This window comes from Cebus imitator, unplaced genomic scaffold (genome assembly GCF_001604975.1).
Source record: "Cebus imitator isolate Cc_AM_T3 unplaced genomic scaffold, Cebus_imitator-1.0 Scaffold1, whole genome shotgun sequence".
In the NCBI taxonomy this organism is placed as follows: Eukaryota; Metazoa; Chordata; class Mammalia; order Primates; family Cebidae; genus Cebus; species Cebus imitator.
Genome location: NW_016107316.1, coordinates 8,289,763 through 8,303,306, shown reverse-complemented (window position 1 = coordinate 8,303,306; position 13,544 = coordinate 8,289,763). Strand labels below are relative to the sequence as shown.

At 38.9% G+C, this 13,544-nt stretch overlaps 1 protein-coding gene across 4 annotated transcripts in view; it reads left to right on the top strand.

Moving 5' to 3' along the window:
- The window catches only part of CYRIA (CYFIP related Rac1 interactor A), a 112,592-nt gene that overhangs the window by 62,811 nt on the left and 36,237 nt on the right, over positions 1-13,544 (top strand). For all 4 annotated transcript variants that reach the window (XM_017526137.2, XM_037737454.1, XM_037737456.1 and 1 more), the window contains one exon: positions 9,694-9,773. In XM_017526137.2, coding sequence (XP_017381626.1) covers positions 9,704-9,773 — 70 coding nt within the window. In that variant the 5' untranslated portion in view covers positions 9,694-9,703. The remainder of the gene's footprint in view (positions 1-9,693; positions 9,774-13,544) is intronic.

Here is a 13,544-nt window from a genome sequence, read left to right as displayed (position 1 = left end):
TGTCCTGCAGATCATTAAGAATGTTAAGCAGACAGAGCAGCATGTTCCAGGGCCCTGAGGCAGTCAGGAGCAGAGCCCCTCTAGGGACAGGATGTGCAGGGCAAAGCTGGAGTGCAGGGCCAGGGGCCAGGCTTTCTGCGTGCAGTGCACACATTTGAATGCATTTTATCCAGCAGGCACTGAGGAGCCACAGAAGTGTGTAAAGCAAGGAAGTAGCATCTCAGATTTGTGATCAGGAAGATGTCTCTGCTGGCAGCATGGAAATGAGTGCAAGGGAGACAAGATTGGTGTCAGGAAGATCAAGTTGGAGGCTATTTGCAGGACACTGGCAAGCTCTGCAAGGGAATGGATTAGGAAAATCAAGGTGAGGAGGAAGAGAAGTGTGCAAAATTATTCTGGACCACCAGCCAGGGTGTCCTTGCTAGGGAGCAGAGAGCATTTGAGTTCATCGTGTCTTAGAAAATGAACTTGATGTCCCATTTACTTTTTGTATTAATGGACAGAGCAGGAGATTGACAGCCACTTCTAGTCTATTCTTTGACCCTAATGCTGTGGATTCTTGAGCCCATCCTTTTGTTGTAAAATGAGAGCTTTCAAAAGATGACCTCAGTTCTAATGTAGGGTGTATTCTCGGCCAACCTGGATTCCCAGGATTCTTCACGTCTGGGTGGCAGCTTGCTGCTTCTATGGAGCAAACCCTTCCAGAAGACTTCACCCCACATGGTTTTCTCTTTTCCTTCAGATCCTGAAGAAACACCTCCCTTCCTGTATGTGCTATTGCGTAGCACTAGTGTAGACCCGGCCCCTTTGGAATCTAATGGAAGCTGTGGGCTCTCTCCCCAGAAAAATTAGCATGTTGATTCAACAATACAGCATTTGGGGATGAAATTTGGGGATGTAGGGGGACTTTATATTATGAAGTCCGGGACCCATCTGGAGGACCTTGAGAAGGATACTTACTATACCTGTTCATAGAGTTCTTACCTGTAAAATGAGTCCAATGATAACTTTCCTCCCTTTGATACATGCTGACGCTGAAGATAAATGCAGTCAGACACATCTTTGACAAAGATGTGAAATTATATAAATATATGTCATTGCTGTATTCATGTTCAGTCTGTAGTTTAACTGCTATGTTGCAAAAAAAAAAAAAAATGATTTTCTTATTCCCAGAATGTTGAGTTGTAGGTAATCTGAGTCTTTGATTTCTTTAAATCTTTGCACCAGAGATGCCAGAGATTATAGATTCTGGAAGCTATTGGGTTATTTAAAATGATAAGACAATCTACCCCTTCTGGTAGAGGTCTTATTATCTGTTGGAGATGAGTATTATCATCTTAGACCTTAAGAAAAATGTTAGAAAATAAACCCTGGTAGGGCTGCTGTTGTATTTATTTATTTTCTCACCTTCTGTTCATTATTGATAGAAAGTAGCATTGGCCTAGGAATTGTCCTTTCAAATAGTCATAACCAAAAAAGAAATATCCTAGGAGCTTGTTATCTAATCATGAAGACTGAGCATTGAAATTTTGGTATACACAGGCAGAGGTTATCATTCACACTGCCCTGTTCCCTGGGCTTGCATCCTTTGATATGTCTTATTTATAGAAAACAAACAAATTTCTCCATAAACCATGATCACATCTTTTTAAAATAAACTCTGCTTGATTTCATTTGGTTTTATACTCTGGGAGTGCAGCTAATGCTATCAATTTAATTTTTTTTTTCTTCTAAACAAAAATATAGTTCCAAATAGTGAAAAAAAAAGTGACTGTGTGTATGAAATCTCTTCCCTTTTTTGAAACTGGAAATGTGACTAGGAAATTATTTTTTAAAGGGAGTCATGGTTTTCCGCTGAGTAGCCTTAAAGCCAACTCTCATAGAAGTGCTTTTGAGCTGAGAGCCAAGAAAATGGTCATAGGAAATGCCATGTGTACATCCAAAATTGTCACCCTTTAAAGATGAGTGCCTCCCTTGGCAAGGGTATGCCTCTTTAGAGGAACTGCTCCCACTCCTAAAGTGACTAGAGAAACGCCCTTCTTCTACACTATTTAGGGGGAAAAAAATTGAAAGACCCATTTTAAAATACTAGTGCAATAAATGAATCTTGCGGAATAAATCTTCGGTTTTCGGAGGATTGATGAGTCAACCAGTGTGTATCCTGTGTTCCCTTCACACTCAGAATCCCTCTCTAGCTGGAGGGCTTCTCTCAGCCAACCCAGATTCCCAGGATTCTTCACGTCTGGGCGGCAGCTTGCTTCTTCTATGGAGCAAGGCCTTCCAGAAGACTTCGCCCCACATGGTTTTCTCTTTTCCTTCAGATCCTGAAGAAACACCTCCCTTCCTGTACGTGCTATTGAGTAGCACTAGTGTAGACCCAGCCCCTTTGGAATCTAATGGAAACTGTGGGCTCTCTCCCCAGAAAAATAAGCATGCCCATTCAACAATACAGCATCCTCCACATGCCTTTGGCTGACCACACTCTCTGAAGTCCCCAAGCAGGGGCCTCCTAGGGATGTGGAGCCCCAGGACTTCTGCTGTGCAGAAAAGAGCATAGACTTCAGATTCACAAATTTTCAATGTCAAATGTGACTCTATCTTTTATTCTCTTGTAGTATTTGTAAAGTTGTTTAGCCATTTGAGCCTCCATTTTATCCCCCCAATCAGTATGAAGATAATGATAGCTACCTGAAGTTTGCTGTTTGAATGAAATAAAGTGTGTGAACGCTTCAAGTACAGTGCCACACGCACAGTGGGCACTCAATCAAATGCTGATGTTCCTGTTTCTCTCATAAATAGTAGTAATAACTATAATTACTCTGTTACTTAATATGTATCGGGTACAAACTATTATTTTCACATTCAATTAATATCTTTGAGTACTTATGATTTACCAGGAATGTGCTTTTAGATAGATTGTTTAATTAAACTCGTGATGTTTCCCTAAATAGAATGTGCATCACCTGAATGCTGAAGCCATGTCTTCTCTCAGTGCATACCCCACCTGTAAGTGCCCTGGGGATTCTCTCAGAGTAATTGTTAAAGGGATCATTTTTATTAGAAAACCAAAGGAGGTAGAAGCAACTTGCCACCCAAGCTGTTATCAGATTACGTTTTGATGGGGTAGGCATTGCTCTTTCCTTTTACTTGGATAGGTCACTGTCACCAAGAGAGTCAGTGTTGAGGAAGATAAAGCAGACCTCCTAGGACTGGAGTGGACAGCCATCCCAAGTCCCCTGCTTCAGATTGCTAGAAAATCTACGTGTTAACTCTATGTTCTTTGACATTTCATTTCTTTTCAGTAGCAGTATTTATGAACTACTTTGGGTGAGTTTTCTTTATTAGAAAATTTTTTTCCTTAGACTGTGTGCTGTATGACATGGGGTACACATAGACACAACTGTTTGGTTAAAAAGTAAAATCTGACTGGGCTCGGTGGCTTGCGCCTCTAATCCCAGCACTTTGGGAGGCTGAGGCGGGCGGATCACAAGGTCAGGAGATCAAGACCATCCTGGCCAACATGGTGAAACCCCATCTCTACTAAAAATACAAAAATTAGCCAGGCATGATGGCAGGTGCCTGTAATCCCAGCTGCTTGGGCATCTGAGGCAGGAGAATTGCTTGAAACTGAGAGGCGGAGGTTGCAATGAACCAAGATCGCGCCACTGCACTCCAGCCTGGGCAACAGACTGAGACTCCGTCTCAAAAAAGAAAAACAAAGGTAAAACATTTGATAATAATCTGAGTATTATTAAAAGAGTGACCTCATCATTCATATTTTTAAAAGCATTTTTATGTTTGGGAATTTTGCATTAAATATGGGTTTAAATTTTTGTAAAATTACCTGAAGCCTCTAATTATCACAAACTTATGTAAAAATTGTTCTTTTGAAAATTTAATTGTTTTTCATAAGAATTTATATTTTTTAATCAGCTTCTATACTTAATTTTAATAATTCTGTTTTCCAATCTCTAATAATATGTCTTCCCCCAAGTACATTTTGAATATGAAATAAGAAAACGTATCTAAAATACAGTGTCTTGAATGTAGAAAAATCTCTTTCAGCCATTAATGCCTATAAGCATTTACCTGGCTATAGTTTAATGTGGAGAAGAAATGCATAAAGGACCATGGATCTTAGGACACCAAACTTGAAACATAAAGAAAAATGGAAATCATGTGGGATCATACGATGCTGGGGACGTCAATCCATTTATCAGATTACCTGAATACCTTAAACTATAAGAGCTATAAGACGAGTTGTAATGTTGAACAATTTTATTTAATATTTTCCCAGCCCTTTGCAGTATACATGGTGCTTTCACACTCAGTTCATTTAGGCTTACAAGAGTTCCATACAGGAGATACTATTATATTACTGTTTTGCAGATAAGGAACCCAAGACTCACAGCTACAATGACTTGCTCTGGAGTAATAGGCAGTTAGATGGTGCACTTTTTTCTATGATCCCGTTCACGTATTACTTATAGTATGCACCCTTTTGATAAGTCATGTTGTTACTTTGGCCCACTCTGTCTTTCAGATTCTCAAAATTGTGTCTTAATCTCTGAAAATTAGTCGCAGGTTACAATGCATCGGGAAATAGACCCAGCAAATGCCAGGGACCCAGTGACCCAGATGCCCAGACACCTTCACTTCAATAGAGAAGGGGCAAAGTCCTGGAAAGTCTAGGCAGGGAAGACTGGCGCCTCTAAGAGTAAAAGACTGCCCGGAGAGGACACAGATGAAAGGAGGAACACCTTCCAATGCCTCTCTCCAAAGCAGAAACATCCAAATAAAGGATGTTGATTTTCAAGACCCCATCCCTTCATGAGTGCGTATCCAACTGGTATATGCTCTGCTGTCTCTTCATCTGGCAGCCAAGACCTTGTACAGGTTGAGTATCCTTTATCCAAAATGCTTGGGACCAGAAGTGTTTTGAATTTCAGATTTTTTTTCTGATTTTGGAATATTTATATCATACCTCCTGGTTGAACATTCCAGGCACAAAAATCTGGAGTTCAATAAGCATTTCCTTTGAGTGTCATGTCAGTGCTCAAAAAGTTTTAGGCTGGGTGTGGTGGCTCACGCCTGTAATTCTAGAACGTAGGAAGTCTGAGGCGGGCGGACACCTGAGGTCAGCAGTTCAAGACCAGCCTGACCAACATGGAGAAGCCCCATCTCCACTAAAACTACAAAATTAGCTAGGCCTGGTGGTACATGCCTGTAATCTCAGCTACTTGGGAGGCTGAGGCAGGAGAACCACTTGAACCCTGGAGGCAGAAGTTGCGGTAAGCTGAGATCACACCATTGCACTCCAGCCTAGACAACAAGAGCAAAACTCCATCTCAAAAAAAAAAAAAAGTTTTAGATTTTAGAGCATTTCAGATTTCAGGTTTTTGAAATTGGAATACTCAACTTATACTCTCTCCTTGCTCCGCCCCTACTAGACCCTCCCCACAGGAATGAATTTAGATCTGAAAACTTGCATGTATACCAGTGTAGCTACATTATGTCTGGGTAGGACTTCAACTTAGAAATGATTTCTGAAGATGCCAAGGGAGTCAGTGTGTGTGTGTGTGTGTGTGTGTGTGTGTGTGTGTGTGTGTGTCTAACTAAAATAAGCCTAAAGTTTACAGTATACACAACATACTAGATTTAATTAATGAACTCTACAAATAGCTCTACAAATAATAATGCTCTACAAATTACTACTTAAACTATTTTATGCCTAGGACATCTCTTATCCTCCTTTATTCATTCTATCTCTAACCTTTCAGTACTTTTTTACCTACATTTCTTGCCATACTTCTCTCCTTCTTGAAATGTGTCTCCTCCACTTTGGGAGAAGTGGAGACATTTCCTGTTCTCTGAACCTACATAAGCAATTTATTTATCTGTAGAAACTGCCACGAATCATCATAATTTTAAGATACTGAGATTAAAGTCCTCCTAGGGATCTCAGAGCGCTTGCTGGATTGCCGTATTCCGTCTGATATAAGCTCCCACACCATAGAGAAAAGTGATAAACCAACATCCTGTGAGATGGACCCAGCACCAGGTCACATTAGGAGGGTATCCATGGAATCACCAAATAGAATGTAGAAACCAGAATTCCCAGCTCTTCAGAGTACACCCCAACCAAGCTACTCTGTCACCCATTTGGCCATGAAGCCACAGCTCTGCCCATGGGAGCTCAGAGACTCAACTCATTCTCAAATATGACTTCCTGTGTGAAACAGCCTCTTCTCTTAGAAACCAGAGGAGGTTTCACTTTGTCTTGACTCTCTCTTAGCCATGACTCTTTTTCCTTTTTTCAATAAAACAAACGAACAAAAAAGCTATACTTCTCTAGTATAACCTGTTTGTATTTTCTGAACACCAAATATTGAAGGGGACACTTCTTTGCTTTGGCTATCCAGGATCCCAAAGCGATAAGCCATCAACAAATGTCCTGGATCGGATGGCTTATAATTCATCTACTTCTTGCCACTACCTTTCCTTTACTGTTTCACTTTTTCTTTCCTACTCCTTCTACTTCCATTACTTATTTGCATTCTGTAACAGTGTATAATAATTAAAGTCATTTTATTGAATGAGATAACTTAAGAAGCTCTATATGAATTAAGTAAGCTATTTCACTAGTACTGTGGTAATGGCTATGCATATTTTGTATTCACTGATGAGCTGCTTGAAAAATAATTGGAGAGTATCTGTTATGCAGAATATGGATGAGAGGTCTTTTCAAGTGAAACCCTAGGTCCAATTAAAAATAACTGTGGTGTCTACTAGGTGACTATCTGTGTGATGATGGACCAGTTCACTCCGCAGATCTTCCTAAACCAGAAGATACTCCCATGAATTCTTATCAACCTTGGCATGGGGCAGTAAGCATCAAATCATTTGGCCGTAATGAAATGAAAAACAGGTTTTCTAGGCTCCATGGGTCTAGACTTGAACTCTGTTTCTACACAGTGTCCACGGCCATTGTTCTAGAGGGGTAACACATGTAGAATACTGGGAGTTTCAAGTAATTAATCTTGGTTGATGTTGGAATGATGTTCCAAAATATCTGATGATATCAGCCAAACCACTGAGATAACATTTTGAAGAGCTAGAATTCCACAGCTAATATTTGGACATATTTTTACATGTGTTTGTTTCTATCTGTTATGAGTTTCAAAGGCTTGACATATTTTCTACTCAGGTACTCTGAAAGTAAAATCACATACAAGACAGAATTTTAGAAGGAAGCCCAATCCATGTAGGTCCCTTATGACACATTCATAGCACAAAACTAAGAAACTTAAGAATATTTAACTTCCATCAAACAGTAAAATTATCTTCCTACAAGAAGTGATTCCAAGTCCAAGCTGCAATTGTTCATTAAGCTGGAAACAGATTATTTCTTTTATTTTTATTTTTACTTTAGGTGCATACCATATCTGGCATTTCTCCCTATGTTATCCCTCCCCACCCTCAAAGAGATTATTTCTTAGAGACCCAGGAGGATTCGTGAATGCTGCTTAGTGGCAGGAGTGGATTCCACCAGCCCAAGCTTTAGTTTGGCAGAACCTACCTCAAACAGGGTTTTGCTCAAAAATATCTTAAAAGGAAATGTGCATAAAATGCAGGGAAAGAATGGAAGAATAACAGAAAGGATAGAGAATAATCTTTGGGGAGAGAGAAGTATGGTGTTTGCTTTCCATTGTGTGTGTGTGTGTGTATGTGCATGTCCAGAATATTCCTACACCTCAAGGTGGGAGATGTCTAGGATGTGTCTAGTTCACCCTTCTGCCCAACACATAACTCATTTTTCCAACAATGTTAAGGGCTGATATAGCATTTTTCTACTTAAATATTACCAGTGAGAGAAAACTCACTATTTCAGTAGACAAGTCACTTAATATTTAGATAACTATAATGTTTAGAAATTTTTTCTCATCATTTCTCTGTTAGTCTTCTCTTCCTTAGAGTGACATATAGCCTATTATAATCCCCCTTCCATAGGCTAATCCTTCACAGGTATTTGAAGGCTGTTAGGATAATCATGATGATGTTGATGATAATGATGGTAGTGGTAACTATCACTGTCATCAATAATAAAATCATGCAATTTTTCTTGAGCACTTCTTGTAAGTGCTGTGCTAAGCATTTTATACTTTTATGTCATTAATTCTCACAACTTGATGAAATAGATCCTTTTCAAAAGTTTATTTTACAGATGAGGAAACTGAGGCCTTACAGAGATGAATTCTCTTGCTCTGGGTAGCAGAGGTAGGGATTAGAAATCCCAGAAAACAGCTGGGATTAGACACCAGCCATCTAACACAGGGTAGACTCCTTAAACAGTCTCTCTTCTGGTTTCACGTTAGTGATTTATATTGAAGAGTATGTCTGCAAATGTGTGTTTTCCCAGCGGAGGATTATGGAGACCAGATTCCACCACTTGCTGCATATTCTCACGCACACAGTCATACTTTCAGTGCATTCTTCTCTCGCCACGTCTTGCTTAGAGTGCGGTGTTTTTTAAAATTCCTTGTATCAACATAAATATTGTTGGAAACCATAGGCATTGAAAATTGAAGGCCAGCAGTTCCCTTGCACCAGTTCAGTAATTTTTCAAATTGACTTTCACAAACTGAGATATCTGAGGCACAAGAGTTCACTTACAGTAGAGTTAGAGGAATGTCTTCCCAAGAGCACATTGCCCAGCATTTAATTGCTCTTCCATAAATATGTGTTGAATGAATGAGTGGCTTGGTGAATTCCCTAAGAAGTTAATGTCTAGAGCTGAGAGCAGTAAAAATTTTTCTGTTTATTAAAAAACCCCTACCTTTTAGCTATTCTTTTTTTTTTAAGTTGAGACTGAAGATATGTAACAAGTTTATATTTTTTCTGTTGACTTGACTCACCTTTGCAGATGTCTTAGGCTGCAGTTTTACTGAGAGTCACTTTTTGGGCATTATGCCTTTTCATTTTTAAGCTTCCGGAAGTATCCAATCTCATTACCACTGAAACATCAAATCACAAGATCCTCTAATTTGCCTGGGAGCCACTCCTCTGAGAAATCTGGCCTCTTATACATGTTAAGAGGAGTTCCTGGAGTGTAAATCTGTGTTTTCTAAATTCTATTCCTTGTGAGCTTTAAGGAACTTGCGTTTTTGGACAGGTATTTTTTAAATGCCCTCTTTGTTGTCTTGTCCACTGATATGACATGTTTCACATCTATTGAAAGGAAACAAAGCAAAGCTGAAACATTTGTTGTAAGAATCCAGGGGATTAGGAAAAGTGGAAGGGAAGCACTTAGGAAAATATTCCTAAACTTTATCGCTTATAACAAAATTACCTGATTCTTTTCATAGAATATTCTTTTGTGTGTTTGGTGTTTTACATGGTGAACGAGATATGGATTGCAGCTCTCTCTCTCCAGAGAGAGCTTATAACACTTCTATCAGTGTCATACTTTGTATGGCTTAGGCCACATGTCCCTAAGTTTTAAAGACCTAGCACACCTCAGAGACATTTATCTGCCACCAATTTAGAAATGAGTTGCTACATTATTGCTCAACCCCTGGGGTAGAGATGCTTTCTTTCTGGTCTTCAACGGTAGCTATAGCGGGTCCAGGGGTATTCATGCAAGTCTGTTTTTTATGTTGCTAATGGTATTTGGTTTTGTGTTGCCTTTCCTAGGTTTGCTGGGATGGGAAACCTGCTCAAAGTCCTTACCAGGGAAATTGAAAACTATCCACACTTTTTCCTGGATTTTGAAAGTAAGTTTCAAAAATCGTAATAGAAACTTTTTTTACATCCCTTAGTTTGTTGATAAGGAAGTTATAACATAAAGATGTTATATGATACTTTAACCAAATCCAAAGGTCACTATATTAGTCTGTTCTCATGCTGCTACTAAAGACATACCCGAGACTGGGTAATTTATCAAAGAAAGAGGTTTAACTGACTCACAGTTCCACATAGCCCGAGAGAGGCCTCACAATCATGATGGAAGAGCAAGGGACATCTTACATGGCAGCAGGCAAGAGACAGCTTGTGTAGGGGAACTCTCCTTTATAAAACCATCAGATCTTGTGAAACTCTTATTCACTGTCATGGGAGCAGTATGGGAAAGACCTGTTCCCATGATTCAGTTACCTCCCATGGGGTCCCTCCCACAACACATGGGGAATTATGGGAGCTAGAATTCAAGATGAGATTTAAGTGGAGACACAGCCAAATCATATCAGTCACTATGCATTTTTTTTCTGAAATCATTTATAATGTCATTTTTCTTCTTCTTTATCCTAATTTTTAAGAAATCCAATGGAAAATGTTTTTAATGCACCCATGGTTTTCTTTGATTTTAGAAGTGATCAACTTTTGTATCCCTAGCATAAATAGAGGATCATTTTGGTCTTTGATTTCCTTTTGAAGGTCGTAAGCCAACAAAAGTGCACACAGAGGAAAAAAAAAAAGATGTGAAGAAAACCATTATGTATTTTTCCCAAATATGTTTATGAATTACTGTATCACATTCCAAAGAAAATACTAAGGACAGTAAATTACAAAGATTCATATAAAACAAATATTGCTAAACATGAAAGAAAATGGTTATCAATACTAGAAATAAGGCTTACAGAATATTTTTAGTCATTTTCTTTATTCTTTATGTAGCATTTGGTTTTAGGAACCATTTCAGGATTTTGACTATATATATATATATTATATATATATTTTACATATATAATATGTATATAATGTTTATTATATATATATATATATATATATATATATATATATCTTTTATCCAAAAGGTTATGTTTCTCTTATCAAAAGCTTTAAGTTTTTCTGAGGAGAAATGGTTTAAGAATCATGACTGAAAAAAAACAAAACAAAAGAGATGCTCTTTCTTGTTTGTTGATTGAATATATTGACAAATGGGAATGAGGACATGAACGAGGCACATTTATGTTTACTCAAACTAAGCTCATGTTTCTTCCTCAACTCTCATGTTCACCCCTTTTCAAAATTCCAATTCCACAATAGCAAGCACAGTTAAATGTCTTTTTTTTCCTGGTAATCACCATCTGTTACACACTCTAATCTGCTTTAAACTTTAATTTTTCAAGTATTTTATCTCCATTAAAAATAATAGTTGGAACTTCCTTGCATATAGATTAAACCCTAACAGAAGTTTGCTAAGGAAATGCTGTAAGACCCTTCCAAGATGCACTGAACCAAAAGTAGAAGCTCCATAGGTGTAATTTTTGGTGTCTTTGGAGGGTTTTAAATAGCTTCTTGAAAAGGAAAAGTGTCCCCAAAGCTCATATATTCTGAAAACACATTTAATCTAGATTATAGTTGATGAAAGATTCCTCGCATTGCATTTAACTCAGTGTGCTATGTTGTTGTTATTGTTTGGCTTGGTTTGGTTTCGTAAGGGGTTTAGCTAGAGGCAGAGTGTGATGATATGTCAAATAAATGGGCTTTTTTTACTGGTTTAACTTTTGATATCCCTCTAAAAAATACACACACACACACACACACACACACACACACACGTATACACACGTTGTTAAAAGAATGATTTATTAATTTTTTTTAAAATTTTACAAAACAAATTAGCTATAATCTTACCACGCTTCTTTTACTATTTACATGTTTAATGGTTCCCATCCATTTCTTACCAGATGCATTTTACATTGTTGCATTCAGTGTGTACAAAGGCCGAAATAGTAATAACACGTCCCATTTATTCACAACTGTGGGAGTGTGTAAAGGCCTGAAAGTAGGAGACTAGCTTGCCTGTTCTGTCTTGGAAGCCCTGAATTCTGTGTGCATCTGTGCATGCTCACATGTACCTCCCAGAATTCAGCAGCTCCACTTGCCTGCTTAGCTGTTCTTGGTCCCAGCTTTTTATGCTTCCAGAAAGAACAGTGTTGAGTTCTTGGTCAAGTCTAATCTCAAAAGCCTTTAAAGTGATCCAAGTAGAATTTGCAGGGATTTAAAACTGGTTCTCAAATGGTATTCCCCTGAGCATCAGATTTCTGAGTCTGTGTTCAAAAACTCCATCCCTCACTGCCGTAGCAGGCAGGGAGGCGTTGAGAGGGGCTTCTGCACTGCCCCCACCGCCCCCACCCCCCGCTACTACCAGAGTACTGTGGGTTGCCCAATCTGGTACTTTGAATATTTTCTTAATGTTTTATGTAAAGAAAGATCATGGTGGCTAAATAGAGCATTTAGAAGTCTCAAATTTTGATGATGATTTATCATACTAAAACTCCATTTGTCAGTGTAATTTCCTCAAGAGAAAGAAGTGTGGACTGGATTCCCATGTCTGGTGGTTCATTACTGGGACTAGAGCTATAGTATTTAAGGAAGATGTAGAACTATAAATTTATAAACATATGTACAATCCTGCTTATTTCCTCATCAGTCCCATGGAGATTAACTTTATTCCACTGAGACTCTGAGAAGATAAATAAGTAGGGTGAAGTCACACAGCGAATGACTACGAAATCAAGATGGGAACACAGATCTCTTTGGCTCTCCTCCTCCCCTGACTTTCCTTCCCTAAGCGCTCAGCACCAGCAGCTTCCTAGAAGAGCTATTGCCATTGTTCTGTCCTTGACCAGAGAGGGACGTCTTAGTTGTCTGCAAGCTAAGACATTTCGTGGAAAAAAAAATTTATCCTGAAAATCTATTTCCTAAAGATGACTTTTAAGCAACAGTGATGATGGACTGGAGTAGAGAAGGTGGGCTGACATCTCATGATTCCTCCTTGAGTCACTGGATTTCAACTCTGTCCACTAAGGGTGTGCCGAGTATGGTTGTGAGTGTAATTGTAAGCTACTCAGTGTTAGAGACAAGAAGTAAACAAGAGCGGTCATTGCCCAGTGAAGTCTCAGGCTAGAGTGGAGGACAATATAGGCACTGGGTTCAAGGCGAAATAAATAAAGGACTTATAAGGCACAGTGTGGCATGGGAGTAAGGAAGGAAAAGTGTACATCTACTCTCAGGAGACAGAAGGCTATGGGAGGAATTGAAGAAGTCTTTTTGCAAGAACTGGCATTTGGAATGGGCTTTAAAGAATGAGTGGTTTTTCTACAGGCACAGATATGCAGAGTTTTTTTACCAGATGGAAACAGTATGATTAAAGGCATAGAAACTGGAATAGGAAGGGCGTGTTTAAGAACAGCAAGAGGTTCCATTTAGACAAAACGCCAAATGCTTGCTGGAGAGAAACGGGGAATGAAATGGCAGGCTGGCTTGGGTTAGACCATGGAAGGTGAGGCTGCCAAGCTTATGAGTTTAGGGCTAGATGTCCAGAACTGGGGGTCACCTCTGAAGAGAATAGCATACATTCCTGAGAGAAAACCAGAGAGCTGAGCAGATGGGAACATTAGGCATGCTTAAGTTGTTTTTTTTTTTTTATTCCCATTTATTTATTTTATTGCATTTTAGGTTTTGGGGTACATGTGAAGAACATGCAAAATTGTTGCATAGGAACACACCTGGCAGTGTGATCTGCTGCCTTCCTCCCCATC